This window comes from Geotrypetes seraphini, chromosome 2 (assembly GCF_902459505.1).
Source record: "Geotrypetes seraphini chromosome 2, aGeoSer1.1, whole genome shotgun sequence".
Taxonomy (NCBI): Eukaryota; Metazoa; Chordata; class Amphibia; order Gymnophiona; family Dermophiidae; genus Geotrypetes; species Geotrypetes seraphini.
Genome location: NC_047085.1, coordinates 482,863,010 through 482,880,379, shown reverse-complemented (window position 1 = coordinate 482,880,379; position 17,370 = coordinate 482,863,010). Strand labels below are relative to the sequence as shown.

Here is a 17,370-nt window from a genome sequence, read left to right as displayed (position 1 = left end):
TATCTGACGAAGGACATAAAAAGACTTTAAACAGTCTAGAGGAAGCGACGAAAATAGTAGGAGGTTTGCGCCAGAAGACATATGAGGAGAGATTGGAAGCCCTGAATATGTATACCCTAGAGAGGAAAGGAGGGACAGGAGCGATATGATTCAGATGTTCAAATACTTGAAAGGTATTAACGTAGAACAAAATCTATTACAGAGAAAGGAAAATGGTAAAACCAGAGGGCATAATTTGAAGTTGAGGGGTGGTAAATTCAAGAGTAATGTTAGGAAATTCTTCTTTACAGAGAGGATGGTAGATGCATGGAATGTGCTCCCGAGGGAGATGGTGGAGAAGAAAACACAGAGGATCACTAATCAGAAAAAATGGATATGCATTGAAGGAACTAAGGCCAGTACTGGGCAGGCTTGCACAGCCTGTGTCTTGTATATGAACATTCAGTTGAGGATGGGCTGGGGAGGGTTTCGATGGCTGAGATGGTTAAGATGGGCTGGAGTAAGCTTTCATGGAGACTCCAGTAGATGGAACCAAAGCACACTACAGGGCTCTGGGTTTCTGGCCCAGAAATATCTAAGTAAAGAACCATTTAAACTAAATAATTAATTTATGGAGCATGTAGCTTGGGCAGACCAGATGGACCACTCGGGTCTTTATCTGCCGTCATTTACTATGTTACTATATAGAATCTGGGCCAATGTGCTTAAAATGTGGTTGGTGTTTCTTCTGTTTCAAATGTGTTCACACTGGTCAGCTTAATCAGTCAAAAAAACCTCACGAGACCTATTTATTAAAACCCCTTTTACGAAACCGCATTAGTCTTTGTTATCACCACGTTGGAGCTAATATCACCACAGCAGGTGATAAAAAAGCCTAATGCAGCTTCGTAAAAGAGGGCTTAAACTTTTTCACCTGGAGTTATAATGTGCTGTTAACACAGAATAAAAAATAAACAGTTAATGGCTATGTAAATGTTCAATAACTGTTGCATTTTACACACATGTGAAGACCCCTTTTAGAATGAATGCAAAAATTAGAATTGATGCAGCCACATTGGGACATGCACAGTTCCAGTAGTATTTTAGAAAGGGATCTACTGACGTGGAGGTTTTTCTAAAAATACATACGAGCAGATGCTCCCCCTCCCTCATCTCTGCCCCCCTACTCCTTCCCTGATCCCCCCCCCTCTGCTGTGTGCATGCCCCTTCACCCATACCTCTACCAATATCGCAAACTGTATGCCACGGCACACCAATGTGCCTCCTGAGATTTCAGGTGTGCCGCGACACACTGGCGAGGAGGAGAATTTCAAGCTTCAAGTTTTCTTTATTTTTGATAAACCGTTTATCATACAGGTATCTAAACGGTTAACAATAAAATGAGATTTAATAAATAAAATGTCAAAAATAAAAGATATATCGTATCTAAAACTAAAAGTACGGGAGTATTTACGCAAAGACGTACATGAAAGAAGGGGAAAATGGGAGAAGGGAGGTTTGTAAATACATCGAGATAGAAAAATAAAAATAAAGGGAGGTAAATGGAGAAGGGAGATACACTAGGGTAGGATTCGCTTCAAAAGAAGCGTTTTGATTTTCCAAAGTACTTCTGAGAGAGAAAGTGAGTTGTCAAAGAGAGCTGGGATTAAAGAGTATAGGCGCCTTTAATTAGAAAAGTCTTGGCAAATTAGGGAAGTCTCTACTTTTCAAAATTACTGAGCTGTGGAATCATTTTACTATTCAGCTGCACGATCTGGGCTCTTTCCAACCATTTTGAAACATCTGAAAACTTGGCTATTTTCAAAGTTGTAAATTCCGCTTCTCTCCATACTATTCCATCCATATTGTATCTGTTCTCCTTTCTAATTTCTTGTAAACCGTGCCAAGCTCTACTGTTATAGAGAAGATGTGGTAGATAAGCCTAAGGTTTAGTTTAGTTTGAGTTTAGTTTTAAATTTTTCTAAAGAGTTTTCTTGTCCATTGGAAGGGCGTTCCAGAGAGAGGGAGCAGTGACAGAGAAAATGGATAGAGTCATAAAAAGTTCCTGTATTGAAGGAATGGTGAGTCGATTTTGGTCCACACCGGCTGACTGCCTACAGGACGTGCCTCTCATGGCGAGAGGCACGTCCTGTAGGAAGTCAGCCAGCGCAGATGGCTCTCCTCCTGGCTGGCGTCTATCCTCTTCTCCCCGCACCTCTCAGATCCCTCCACCGAAACTCTAGTTGTTCACCACCGCAAGTAACAACTTCAGTGTGCTCTCTGTGACCCCGGTGACTCGCCCTCTGATGTCACTTTTTATGTGTGGCCAAGATGTCCAATTAAGTCATTTTCAAAAAAACATTTGAACATCCAGTGGTTTCAAAAATGGACATTTTCAGCATCCAAATTTTGGACACACTTCTCAGGATGCCCAATACATTAGATACACTATTGAAAATACCACTCAAAATAACAATTTTTCTTTTGTTCCTGGGAAATAAATGTTCTCTTCATTGCCCATGCCAAAAAAGTAAAGAAAATGGCTATCATTCCCCTCAAACTTTACTTTTGTAACCAGGACACTGATATTTTGAAATTTACCCTTTTTGCAGAACACCCCAGATTAATTCCGAGCTGAGTAAACTTTTACTAAGGAACAAACATCTAGCAGGTGCATTTTGCTATGTATGCTGCCAATTTATCAAGACAAGATGGAAAAAGTACTCCATAGAAGTATCTGCTAAGATGTGCAATGCCTACAAAGCATATTTTGGCATGCCTGTTGAGGATTAAGACCAGCCTTGGGTGATTCACTTCACATGTGAGCACTGCCAAAACACTCTGGAAGGTAAGACAATTTTGTTTTTCACTAGGATCGTGGAATTTTCAGCTATAAAATTTCTTAGAATGTTTTCTTTATAAAAATGTTTTCTTTATAAAAATATTTAAATTATATAAAATGTTGTAAGAATCTCATATGAATTAGTCATAGGTGAAATTAAAAAAAAGCCATGAAGTTTGCTATCCCAAGAATTTGGTGGGAATCCACTGACAACTCAAGCAACTGCAACCTCTGCATGGTAGACCTTTCCAAGTGTCGAGCTGGTAAGCATGCATCTGAATCAAATATTCAGACAATCCTTCATCCTGGTACCACATTGCCCTGAGCTCCCCATACCCACTTCCCCAGAGAGAGAGAGCAGCTGTCTTCAGAAGAGAGCAGCAAGTCAGAGAGTGAAAGAGACATTGTAAATCCAGTTTACAATATCAGTGGTGCAGCTGATGAGAGAAACCCATACAATCCAAACCAAAAAAAGACTTCAACAACTTGATCAGAGTCCAATGCTGAGTTTTTGACATCTAGGCTCAAGCAGTGAAACTTGTTGGATGAAAAGCATGCAAGTCACATCAGAGGAAGCACCACAAAGCTTTTTCCATCTTCTTTACCCATCAAGATGACCAGTCTGTCTGAGGCAATTGGAATCACCTGTAACCCAAAAGAGTGGCAACTCTTCATTGACAGCTCATCCAGAAGCATCAAAGCCATGCTTCTTCATAATGGGAACAAGTACCCATCTCTTCCACTGGCTCACTCATTGTACCTCAAAGAGGATTACAATAGCATCAAGACCTTACTAGGCGCCTTGAAATATGATGAGTAGGGCTGGGATGTCATCGGAGACTTCAAAATGGTGACATTCCTAATAGGTCTCTAAGGCAGTTTTACCAAGTTCCCCTGCTATCTCTGCCTTTGGGACAGCAGGGACACAAAGGCAAACTACCAAAGGTGGGACTGGCTTCTGTGGACTGCATTATCTGTGGGGAGAAACAAGGTCAAATGGGTACCACTGGTGGACTCCCAGAAGGTGCTGATGCCACCACTGCACATCAAATTGAGCCTAATGAAACAATTTGTCAGAGCTCTAGATAAGGAGCTGGCAGCCCTCAAGTACTTTCAAAGCATCTTCCCTAATCTGCTTGAGGGCAAAGGTCAATGCTGGTGTCTTCATTTGACTACAGATAAAGAAGATTTTGGAGTGCAAGGAATTTCCCAAGAAGCTAATTAGGAAGGGGAAAGTGGCTTGGAACAGCTTTGTCGCAGTGGTTTGGGGGTTCCTGTGCAATGACAAGGCCAAAAATTATGTGGAGTTGGTTGAAATCTGGTGAAGGAATACAATAAAATGAGAGGTAGGATGTCTCTCAAAGTCCATGTACTTCAAGCTCATCTTGAGACATTCAAGAAGAACTTAAAAACATAAGAATTGCCATACTGGGACAGACTGAAGGTCCATCAAGCCCAGAATTCTGTTTCCAACAGTGGCCAACCCAGGTCCGAAGTACCTAGCTAGATCCCAAATAGTAAAACAGATTTTATGCTGCTTATCCTAGGAATAAGCAATGGATTTCCCCAAGTCATCTCAATAATGGCCTATGGACTTCTCTTTTTGGAAATTATCCAAACCATTTTTAAACTCTGCTAAGCTAACTGATTTTCACCACATTCTCCAGCAATGAATTCTAGAGTTTAATTATACATTGTGTGGAGAAATATTTTCTCCAGTTTGTTTTAAATCTACTACTTAGTAGCTTCATCGCACTACCCCTAGTCGTAGTATTTTTGGAAAGAGTAAACAACGAATCACATCTAGCCTTTCAACGCCACTCAGTATTTTATAGACCTCTATCATATCACCCCTGTGCCATCTCTTCTCTAAGCTGAAGAGTCCTAGCCACTTTAACCATGTCCATACTTTCATTCTCTCTGAAAGAAATTCCCCAACCCCTATATGTCCTGTCTATCCAGATTATATTGAAAATTCTTCTACGCAGGGAAATTACTTAGAGGAGCATAATGAGCACTTCCACCAGGATATACTGGACTTTGAATGTTGCTACCAAGGACAATATAATGAGAACATAAGGGAGACTATGGGCACCTTTTACAAAGGCGCACTAGGACCTTAACGTGCGGAATAGTGTGCGCTAAAATGCCACGCGCGCTAGCCGCTACCGCCTCCTTTTGAGCAGGCGGTAGACTTTTGGCTAGCACACGCTAATCCGGTGCGTGCAGTAAAACCCGTAGCGCACCTTTGTAAAAGGAGCACTATATCTTGGGGCTGATTCTTGAAAATGACTTACAATATATTTGTAAATCTAGAAAAACTACTCACTTCTAAATCTTCTGTGGTCATCTTTGTACAACTTCATTATAAATGCATGATAATTGTGATTCATGTGTTGCTTTTTATGACTTTGTAGGAACGAAAAAATGAAAATTCGGCATTTTCATATTTTAAATAGATAAATTGCAAAATTTGACTCTCCTGGTCACAAAAGCAAAGTTTAATGAAAATAACAGACATTTTCTATGAGAAATTAGGAAATTACACTTACTGAGCAGGTATAAAAATTGTGTTACGTAGCCGGTCACCGGTCTGGCCGGTGAGCCCGATATCAGCTGAATAATGATCGATAGCCGTCCAAACGGGACTCTGGGGAGCTGGCCCAGCCGACTAATAAGTCCTGCTGAATATTGGGGGAATCATGTACATACATATAAATAATTTTGATTGTTTTGCTTTGGAATTTTGCAACTTCTGAATTCTGTCAGCATAACCCTGGCAATTTGCCTGTTAAATCTGAAATCTGTTAAATCTGGGTTTGTTAAATCAAACAGTACGCAAAGGCATAAATGAACATAAATGATATGTGACCTTAAACCCGCCAATTTGAATCTTGGGGTTCAACCAAAGGTGTAATTCTTAGATATAATTATGGGGGGGAATGTGATAATCTTTTTGTCATAGATTATTATTGTAATTGTATTTAAGTGCTTTTATAGAATTATATGATTGTATTTTATTTTGCATTTACTTATGGCTTTAAAATGAATAAAGAAATAATTTTTTTTAAAAAACAACCCAACATAAATGATATGTGATTGAAAGTGCATGTGTAGGGAATGTAAAGGGTCTCACTTGATTACATTATCTTTATTTAAGTTTCAAAAACTAAGCGAGAAACAAGAAATCTTCCAAAGAATTACAAAACAGTAAGAATATGGCAAAAACAATAAATTCAAAGCCCACATCAAGAGAAGCGCATGGAAATTCTAAAGAAAAACATTAGCTCACGTGAAACATCGCTCATGTGCTTGCTACTGCAACTCCCTTTTGACAGCGCTCTTAAGAAAGAGACATGGACTGACACATTCGACGACACCAACCAAAGACGGAGCGCTCCAAAATATGGGGCCCAGAACAGACATCCTAGTTCCTGAACAGATCCCAAGGAAAATCTTGCTAGGTCACTAGGCACTAATGCAAGACATACAGGCTATAGTTTTACAGAGGGCTCTGCTTCCCAGGAAATGTAACAGATACCTTACCAAGATAGAAACCAGAATAGGTGCTTTGATGATCCACCAGTAAGGAGATTCAATTATGTCCCAACATCTGAAAATAAATAAAATAATGAATTTATAGGAAAATAAATATTAGCAACAGATGAACTACAATACATGTAAAGCTAAAACAAAAATACATTAAATAAGGGTAGGAGGCACCCGGGGCGGTGGCGCACCCTGCGCCCCCCTCTCTGTCCTCCCCCATTCCTTCGGTGCCCCTCATGCCACACTCACGCCCTCCCTTCTCCCTATATCTCTTTAAATCTTTGCCAGTGCGAGCAGCTTCTCTGGTTTGCTGCTTGCGCTAGTGTTGGCTTTCCCTCTGACGTCACTTCCTGGCCCCACGACCAGGAAGTGATTTCAGAGGGGAGCCAGGCCGGTGTGAGCAGCAAGCTAGAGAAGCGAAGATTTAAAGAGGTAAGGGGGGGAGGGCATGAGCCTGGCGTGGGGGTGGGGCGACAGAGAGGTGGCAGTGCCCGGGATGAATCGCCCTCCCCTTACTATGCCACTGTATTACAGAGATGTAACTAATTTAGCAAAGAGAACCCGGGAAGCACAGTTCAAATTCCACTGCAGCTCCTTATGGTCAAGGGCAAGTCACTTAACCCTCCATCGCCTCCAGTACAAATTTAGATTGTGAGCTTTCCAGAAGAGTCCTGCATCTGAACTATTTTTGCTCCTCTGTAACCTTCTCCTCTACTGACAACTCCAGGCTATGTCCCTTCTCTTTTGCTGCACCTTACAGCTGGAACAAATTGTCTGAGTTTGTACATCGAGCTCTTTCTCTGGTACTATTCAGATCTACTTTAGACTAAAAGCCCACTATTTTGAGATTGCTTTTAACTTCTAACTCCCACTCGCTTGTAAAGCACCCATGCCTGTTTTATCATTCCCCTTTTTGAGAAACTCCCTAACCCTCCTACTTATCCTGTTTGTTTGCTTGATTAGACTGTAAACGCTACTGAGCAGGGACTGTCTCTCGAATGTTTAATTTCTATTGGCATTCAAAAAGTATTACAAAATTGGAAATCTGCTTCCCTTCTTGACTATACCTTTTGGTGGAACTCGGTTTGTTTATACAGTGGAACCTCGGTTTGCGAGTGTTTTGCAAGATGAGCAAAACACTCCCGCAAACCTTAACTTGCAAAACAAGCACTATCCTGCTAAACGAGCACCCCACCACGCTGGAACCGGCATCACACCCTCCGCCCCCCTGTGAGAACCGAATCGCACCTCCGAGCTGGAAGCAGCATTCGCCCGCCCGCCCACCCAAACAAGCTCCTTACTCCATCTGCTGTGTGCCGGTGCCATTTAAGGAAAGATCCCGCCTTTTTCCTGAGCTGGGCCTTGAGCATCTGCGCATGCTCAATGCCTTCTGGCTCTCGTTCTCTCCGAGAGATCTCCGAGACAACGAGAGCCAGAAGGCCTTGAGCATGTGTAGATGCTCAAGGCCCAGCCCTTGGTTTATGAGCATGTTTCTGGAACAAATTATGCTCGTAAACCAAGGTTCCACTGTATAAGAAACTAGTTTTTTAGCCCCTTACATTAACGGGTGCTAGAATAGATGTGTAGACTTAGGCATTTCTTTCTTTCTTTCTGTTTTTCTTTCTTTCTCCCTGCCTTTCTGTTTTTCTTTCTTTCTGTCTCTCTCCTTGGCCCCTGTCTGTCTTTCTTTCTGTCTCTCTCTCCTGTCTGTCTTTCTTTCTGTTTCTCTCCCTGCCCCTGCTGTCTGTCTTTCTTTATCTCTCTCTCCCTGGCCTCCGGTCTGTCTTTCTTTCATCTCTCCCCCTGTCCAGCAGCACCCCTTCCCTGCTCCCTCTGTCCAACAGTAGCCTTTCTCCCTTCCTTTTACCTCCCCCCTGTCCAGCGTCGTGGAGGGAAGGCAGTCTGTAGCACACGGAGAAGTCTCCTGATTTTCGCAGCATCACGGAGGGTAGGCAATGTTAAAACCACCGCAGGCTCCAACACTCGCTGTCGAGATGAGGAAACCGCCGCAGGCTCCTTCTTCCCACTGCGCATGTGGAAACCGCCACACAAAACCATGCTCCTTCTACTGTGCATGCGGAGGCACAGAGGCACAGATCATGGATCACGGACGCATGGAGTTTCAACTGCGCATGCACACTAAGGGTTTTATTATAGCGGATACGAACAACATGCCATGGAAAAACTTTACCCTCTTTCATTTCACTCAAAAAGTCGTATATAGTTACCCATTGAAAGTTACCTAAAAAAAATTCTTCTGTATTTCAATAAATTCGTGTTGCAATGAAAACCGTTTATATTGACCTAATTATGCTAATTTGTAAGTGACTCTCCTGATTGTTGTGTGCTAATAATGTTTATTGTCATACACTTAAAATATAATAAAAAAAATATTGAACTGAAAAAAGCATTTTTCTGAGTACTAGTCTCCTCTTTTACTAAGGTGCGCTATGCTTTTTAGCGCGCGATAAATATTATCGCATGCTAAACGCTAACGCGTGCATGTTATCCTATAGACATGTTAACGGTTAGTACACACGTTGATTTAGTGTGCGCTAAACATGCACTAAAGCGCTTAGCGCACCTAGGTAAAAGAGGGCCTACGTTTTCTAATCACTGTACTGAGTGGTATTTAAATATCTTGTGAAGACAGGCAGAACTCATCAGGTGGCTTATTGTAAAGTGGGACCTAGCATTTCATCAACTTCATGAAAAATATGGTCACATGCAGAATTTACTCTTTGATCCTGTGTCAACACATATGCTTACCCGAAATCCTCATAATGGATTCTACAGATGGTCCAAGCTGTGATAAATACTGTCGGTGCACCTATCGTCATAAAAAATCTGTGTAAATAACAGATGCAACACCTCAAGAAATCATATTTGTTAAGTAGCAAAACATGAATATTTGAAGAGTCCAAATCTCCTACAGTTAGCTATTCCTTGAGTATAGTATAATCTCGTTATAACGGACTCGCTTATAACGGAACCTCGCCTATAGCGGACGAGGTCCGTTGGTCCCGGCCATGCGCCTTTATAAACATGAAGAAAATCATTGCATATAGCGGACTCGCATATAACGGACTTTCAGATATAATGGACAACCAATTTGGTCCCCAGAGCCGCTTTTAGCCGTAGTTTTGTTCGGCTATAACGGACATGCAGGCTCCGCCTACAAGGCGCTTGGCGTGTCAGTGATATTGTATCAAAATGCAGCCCAGAAGAAAATGACAGAGTATTTTACTTGCCAGTAAGGTACGACATAGTGCTTTAGAACATCTTTTAGTGTTCTGGTTTTGCAATCATTTTGTGCCATACCAATGTTTTGCCGAGTTTTGTTCTTGATGTTGCTGATATGCTTGTGCAGTGACTGTTCATCGATTTTACGTTGTTTCAAGTTGACCTAACTAAAGTTTTTAAAAAATGCAACTCTGGATATAATGGACTGTTTTTCCAGGTCCCTTGAAGTCCGTTATAACGAGATTATACTGTATATTCAAAAAAGTGTTGTTAGTTATATATATATATATATATATACACACACACCGTATTTTCAAGCATATAACACGCACGTTATACACGATTTTACAAACCGTGCATAACCTTGCGCGTTATACGCGTGAGCGCGTTGTACAAATTATTTTTTACATAGTCCCCCCCCCCCGACATCCGATTCACCCCCCACGCAGGACCGCTCGCACCCCGAAGGACCGCTCGCACGCACCCGCACCTGCACCCCCACCCCGAAGGACCGCTCGCACGCACTCCCACCCACACCCCCACCCTGAAGGACAGCTCGCACCCCCACAGCCTCCCCCCCCATCATATAGAAGCTCCTACCGGTGTCCTGCTGCTTCCTCTTGGCGGTCCCGGCCCTTCTGTGAGCCCTGCGTCAGAGAAAGGGTGGGACCGCCGGAAGAGGAAGCAGCGCAGGCGCAGGGCTCACAGAAGGGCCGGGACCGCCAAGAGGAAGCAGCAGGACACCTATAGGAGCTTCTACATGATGGGGGGGGGGGTCGGGAGGCTGTGGGGGTGCGAGCGGTCCTTCAGGGTGGGGGTGCGGGTGTGGGTGGGAGTGCGTGCGAGCGGTCCTTCGGGGTGGGGGTGCGGTGCGTGCGAGCGGTCCTTCGGGGTGGGGGTGCGAGCGGTCCTGCGGGGGGGTGAATCGGACGTCGGGGGGGGGGCATCAGGCTTTCAGGGTGGGGACAGGACTTCAAGGGAGAGAGGAGAGTCGGGGCGGGCGAAAGGAGAGTCGGGGTGGCCAGAGGAGAGTCGAGTCGGGTGGCGACGGGAGAGTCGGGGTAGCATGCGTGGTATACGGGTGTGCACGGTATACAAAATTTATTTTACATATATTTCGGTTTCACGCGCGCTATACCCGTGTGCGCGTTTTACACGGGTGCGCGTTATCTACGTGAAAATACGGTATATAAAACATCTTCCACCTAAAGTATTTAGAGATAACAGAATGGTGCAGTCGCAGAGCTGAATATCAGAAGAGCTCAGCCTATTTCTGTTTCTCTGTCCAGCGCAATGTTAATGAGCTGTGCCCTGTAGTACAGTCACATGAAAGGGTGTGATGTACAACAAACTGTTGTCTACCCAGCAGGAGTGTTTATGCTAGCTGAGGACCCTGTAGTGCACAAAGCTTATGATAAGAGATTTTGCAGCTCTAATTGCAAGCCTGGTCCCATGTAGAGAGTTGCGCGGGGACAGAAATCCCACCCGTCCCCACCCGTCCCCGCCAAAATCCCACCCATCCCCACCCGTCCCCTTGAGGAATCCCTCCGTCCCCACCCGTCCCCGTGAGGAATCCCTCCGTCCCCACCCGTCCCCGCGAGGAATCCCCTCCGTCCCCACCCGTCCCCGCGAGGAATCCCCTCCGTCCCCACCCGTCCCCGCGAGGAATCCCCTCCGTCACCATCCTTCCCTATAAACTTCAGAAATAGTTATTTTATTTAATTATGCTACTGAATTAAAGGCTCTGGTAGAGACCCATTTACAAATAAGCAAAGAGACTATTAATTTGGAAATATTAATTGGGAAGAATACATACTTTGTAAATGGGTTTCTACCAGAACCTCTAATGTAAATATAAAATATAAATACTCAGCTGATGAGAACCCACAAACTGTCAGCTGAGGACTTCCTTTGCAGTTGGCCTGGGGTCCCTTTTGCCAAGCTTGGCAGGCAGCAGTAGCGTCCCTGAGTCACAGATGCTGGCACCTCAGTGGCTCATGGATGCTGCCAGCGACTGCTGCGCTTGGTGGAGGGGAGTTCTGACCATCTCTAGAGGAGGTCCTCTGCTGGCGGTGCTTGGGGATCCCCACCAGTCACAGCAAGGGCCAACAAGTACTTCAACACTGTAGAAATAAAACCAGAAATGCATTTCCTTTTCTTTTGAACACAAAACAAAGATATCTGCCATATACATTTCCCAAGGCAGATGACTCTATGCAATGTCACCTCGGTAACAAAATACAAAAATAGACAAATACACCCCCTCCCTTTTTACTAAACCACAATAGTAGGTTTTAGCACAGGGAGTTACGCTGAATGCCTCGCGCTGCTCTCAATGCTCATAGGCTCCCTGCGCTAAAAAACAATATTGCGGTTTAGTAAAGGGAGCCATAGTGCAAAATATAGACAGCAGATATAAATTCTCAAAACAGACACATTTTGATCACTAAATTGAAAATAAAATCATTTTTCCTATCTTTGCTGTTTGGTGATTTCATGAGTCTCTGGTTGCACTTTCTTCTTCTGACTGTGCATCCAATCTTTCTTCCTTTCTTTCAGCCTCCTGTATGTTTCCTCTCCTCCAGACCTCATTCTCTCCCCCAACTTTTTCTTTCTGTCTCCCTGTTCCCCCTTCTTTCTGTCTCTCTGTCTGCCCCCTTTCTTTCTTTCTCCGTGCCCTCCCCCAAGCCACTCGGTTTGCTGCCACCGCCATCGGGGAATAGTCCCCAAGCCACCGCTGTCCCAAGCTTTCCCTGCAGAAGCGTCGCGCTGACCAGCATTCCGCTCCCTGACGTCAATTCTGACGTAGGAGAGGAAGTTCCGGGCCAACAAGGCATTTCTCCTCATTCCATCCAGCCTGAGCCCCATCTCTCCTTGATCCAGCATTTCCCTTCTGTGTCTGTCAGAATTACCATTCCACCTATTTTCCAGCATCACCCTTCTTTGTGTCCATCTCACCTATATCCGTATCTCACCACTTTTTCAGAATCTTCATTTGTCTCTGTCCTTGTCTTTACCCCATATTCACCATTTGCCCTTTCAATGTCTTTATCTCCCCCCCCACACACACACTTTTTCAGCATTACTTCTATGTCTCTATTTCACCTCCTCTTCATGTCCCCTCTGTATCTCTATCCTTATTCAGAAGGTCCTGCTTACCCTTTCTCTTCTTTGTGTCACTATCTCCATTTTCAGCTTTCCCCCCTTTTCCTTTGTTACTGCACCCTGTAGCCAGAATCTTTCCACCCTCTCTCCACTCCGGCCCAGCCCAGTATGAAATATTTCCTTTTGTTTCTCTCCCCTCTCTCTTCTCCTCCCTCACCCACGAGTCCTGCATCTGGCCCTCTCCCTTCTACCTGCACCTGGCAACACCCCCCTGCTCCGCGGCTCTCTTAAGCAACTCGTCAGCAGCGGTGATCAAGACAAGCTGCCGACATCGAGGCCTTCCCTCTACGAGTCCCACCTTTGTGGAAAAAGGAAGTTGAAACAAGCGGGACTCGCAGAGGGTAGGCCCCGACGCCAGAAGCTTGTGTCGATCGTTGCTGCTGAGTTGCCGAAGAGAGCCGCAGGTAGAAGGGAGAGGGAGATAGGAAGGCTGTAGAAGCTCCGGAGCATGACACCGAACCCGGCCAGGATGATTTCTTTTTCAGGCTGCTGCTGCCGCTGCCATCCCCCACCCGAAATGACAAAAAACAGCCTAATGCCCGCGTCGGGAAATAGCCATGCTGAGCAGTGAGCTCAGCACGTACACAGATGAAAGCCTTGCTTGCTGATTGGTCCGGCGGCACGGTGGGGCGGGGCCGCCGGACCAATCAGCAAGCAAGGCTTTCATCTGTGTACGTGCTGAGCTCACTGCTCAACATGGCTATTTCCCGACGCGACGCCAGACTTGTAAGCTGCATGCTTGCATCGCCAGAATTTAGGTAGGTTGTTTTCATCCCCGTGGGAGTCCCGTGGGCAAGGGGGCGTCCCCGTGGGAGTCCCGTGGGTCAGGGGGGCATCCCCGTGGGAGTCCCGTGGGCCAGGGGGCGTCCCCGTGGGAGTCCCGTGGGCCAGGGGGGGAACCCGCGGGATCCCCGCGGGACCCGCGGGATCCCTGCGATCCCCGTTCCCGTGCAGACCTCTAGTCCCATGGCAGCAGGAGATGACGACATAGTAACACAGTCACTTGTTGCTGATGGAGGGAGAAGCCATCAGCCTGAGATTTCCATTCCCTAGCAGGAGCGTGGGAGATGACCCACAAAAGCTGAATATAGGAGAGTTACTGTATATACTCAAATATAAGTCGAGACTCCCTTCCCCCTCCCCCCCAAAAGGGAGAAAAATGGTTGACTCTAATATAAGTCGGGTGGCTTAATATTCAAGTGCCCTGCCCTGTCAGGCTCTGCACCCAGCCCCAAGCCAGTAAGGAAGCCGCTCGGCGCTGAGAAGCAGCGCCAAATCACGCTGCTGCTCGTGCCGCTCAGCTGAAGAAACTGGATCTGCGCTGCTGGTTAGCAGCAGGGCATGAGTTCAGAGAGCTTGCTCCTGCCCGCTGCACCTCCACCAGAGTTGGAGGAGGTATGAAAATAGGGCAGGGAGGAGGAAGGGGACAGAGCCTAGTGGCGACAACAGGCTAAAAAAATTCTGGGAGGGGGCGTTGGCCTGAACATAAACTGGGACCCAAAATCCCGGTTTATATTTGAGTATATACGGTAGCAGGTCTGGTCAGAGGGATATGGAGGAGTGGCCTCAGGGCTGCAGCCTCAGAACCCTTGAGGTTTCAGATTCAAGCCTAGTGCTGCTCCTTATGATACCGGGCAAGTCACTTAACAATCTGTTGCCCCAGGAATGTTAGTCAGACTGTAAGCCCCGCAGGACAGATAGGAAGAAATATTTGAGTACCTGAATGCAAACCACTTAGACTCTAAACAGTGTATATATACTAAATATAAATATGGATGTGTGTGTGGTTGTTTGTTTTGGGTTTTTTTTTTGGGGGGGGGAGGATAGTATTTTGCAATTGTTGTTTGCTGATATACAGTATATTACTGTCACTGATGAGGGTGCTTTCCAAATTGTAAATGTAGTACGCTCTCCATTAAGCATTATGACCCCTGAGGCAGGCGCCATGTGCTGAAATATGGATCTGTGTCATGTCCTTGGATTCATTTGTGGTTATTCTCTGGTGATAATATTCAGTGCCAGGGTCACATAGCTAAGCGGGTTAATTTACGACAGACTTTGAGCTGTCCTAAATTAACCCATTTAGCTATGTGGGGGAGGGGGTGGGGGTGGCAGCACATTCAGGGCCGGATTAAAGGATAGGCCTAGTAGGCACGTACCTAGGGCCCAAAATTGTGAGGGGGGCCTGCTGAAGGAGGGCAAACACTCACTGTCAACTTTCTATTTTTTTTTTTTCCAAAATGGCAACTGAGGGAGGGAGAGACGGCTGACAGCAAGATCGGCCCCCCCTGCATAGACAGCAAGATTGGCAATGGCAGCTGCAAGTGGTGCTCAGCCCAAAGCTTCCCTCTGACGCAAACCGCACAGGCGGAAACAGGAAGCTGCATCAGAGGGAAGCTTTGTGCTGAGCACCGCTTGCAGCTGCCATTGCCAATCTTGCTGCCTATGCAAGCGGGGGGCCAGATCTTGCTGCCTATGCTGGCGGGAGGGGGGCGGGAGGATCTTGCCGTCTATGCTTGGGGGGGGGCCCGATCTGTCTGTCGATACTGGGGCCTGTCATCGCTGTTTAGGTGAGGGGAAGGGAGGGAGATGGGCCTGGGGTGGAGACGCAGAGCAGGAGAGAGAGAGAGAAGGGGGCATACGGATGTCAGTTGAGAGGGGAGAGCAGATGCTGAATGGAAGTGGAGAAAGAGAACACATACTGGATGGAAGGAGGGGATAAAGAAAAAGGGCATATGCTGTATGGGGGGAATAAGAGAGTTAGTGAGATAGTGGAGGGGTGATGGAAAGGGGTGGCAATCTGTGGGTAGACACAGTGAAAAGAGGGAAACTGAGGACTGAATAGTAAGAGAGAATTTAATTTAGACAGAAGCAGAAAATAGAGAAGAGAGAGATGCCAGAGCAAGAGGGAAAATAGCAGATCTGAGTGGAAAAAATGAGAAGAGAGAGGGGGGAAGGAAGGAGAGAAATGCCAGACCATGAGGGGAACAGAGGGAAGAAGATGGATGCCAGACCAAGGGGGCAGGAGGAGAAATGGAAAGATGGAAGGAGGTTGGCAGACAGTTTCTGGAAGGGGCAGACAGTGTCTGGAAGGAAGAAAATGACAAGATGAGGAAAGCAGAAACTGGGCAAGAAAGGTTGTTAAATGCCATCAACTCGTGCTTGAGTCCTAGTCCAATGTTAGATGAATATTGGAGAAGAGCAAAGAACACCAAAACCCCCTATACCTTTGATTCATCGACTACAGCAAAGCTTCGACTGTGTGGATTACAATAAACTATGGAGAACTCTAGCGCAAATGGGAATACCCAAATACATAATTCAGCTGATAGAGAGCCTATATGAAAATCAAGACGACAAAGGTAGAAAAAATTTTCTATTTTTGAATTTTTTTGCTATAGGATAAAGTAGTATTGTAGCTGTGTTGATAAATGTTTAGAAATAGAAAATGGAAATACGGTGATCATTTTCAGTGGCGTACCAAAGGGGGGATGCGGTCCGCCCCGGGTGCAGCTTTAGGGGAGGTGCACAGCTGGCCAGGTCCAGAAAATTCAGTGGTGAATGGTGTTGAAAGAGCTCCCTTTCTCCCTCCCTGCCCCTTACCTTCGTGGCGCTTCGCCCCTCCGCCCGACAACAGGCCCGATCCGACAAACCTCCCTGCCCTGTGGCCGCGAGTCTAAATTACCTTATTACAGCAGCTGGAGTATTGAAGCTGCGTGTGGCTGCCATAAAGGTCATCTCTGACGCAACCAGAAGTTGCATCAGAGACGACCTTTACGGCAGCCATATGCAACTACAACGCTTGGCTGCTGTAATTTAGACTCGCGGCCACAGGGCAGGGAGGTTGGTCAGACTGTTGTCGGTCTGGAGTGAAGGGGGGGCAGGCAGGAAGTGCACACAGGTAGAATCTTTGCAAAAGAGTTCTGTTCTCACCCTGAGTTCAAACAGTGAGTTAGAGCAGGAAAGAAAACAAAAAAAACTTCTTCTCAGAGCTGTGCTGGGCTAATCAACAATCTCTTACACAAGCCCAGAGGAAAAAAAAAACCAACAACCCACAAGAAAAATAAAACTTTCAATGGTTCTTCCTAGAACCTGGGTATCACACAATACTGTGTAGCAAAGAGTTCCTTATTATAAAAGAAGCAACTCAAAGTCTGGTCATCAGCAAGAGGTAAAACCACTCCACTTTTAAACACGGTCAGCATACTCATGATACTCTCACTTGCCTTAGTTTAGACAGCCCTCTATTGCTTGCTGGTCTGCATTTGCCTCTTATGTCCATGGCTTATGGAAATTCTCCTGTTGCCTGACCCTCAGCCCTGTCTTCTCCCTGGCCATGCGGCTTGGATACTTCCTCAGTCCGGACTGTTCTCTTTTCCTGTCCTAAGACACCTCCTTCCCTCTTAGCAGTGCAGCTAGCATTTAATAGGCAAGTGCCCCACCCCCAAATGAAAGAGTTCTATGGCACTCTGCAGTTGCCTGCTTCCTGATTAAAAACTATTTATTGTATTGAACTTCAGACCCATCTGCTCTCTTGCTCCCTCTGGTGCATCTGGAGAAAACACCAGTTTCAGGATTTTCTCAAAGCTGGA

The 17,370-nt window shown here is 45.7% G+C and overlaps 1 protein-coding gene across 2 annotated transcripts in view; it reads right to left on the bottom strand.

The window, feature by feature from the left end:
* The window catches only part of VIPR1 (vasoactive intestinal peptide receptor 1), a 418,060-nt gene that overhangs the window by 34,965 nt on the left and 365,725 nt on the right, over positions 1–17,370 (bottom strand). For both annotated transcript variants that reach the window (XR_004538192.1, XM_033931776.1), the window contains exons 8-9: positions 9,140–9,200; positions 6,368–6,434 (exon numbers count right to left, since the gene is read on the bottom strand). Coding sequence is in view for 1 of the 2 variants with exons in the window: in XM_033931776.1 (XP_033787667.1) it covers positions 6,368–6,434; positions 9,140–9,200 (128 nt within the window). In the remaining variant the exon portion in view is untranslated. The remainder of the gene's footprint in view (positions 1–6,367; positions 6,435–9,139; positions 9,201–17,370) is intronic.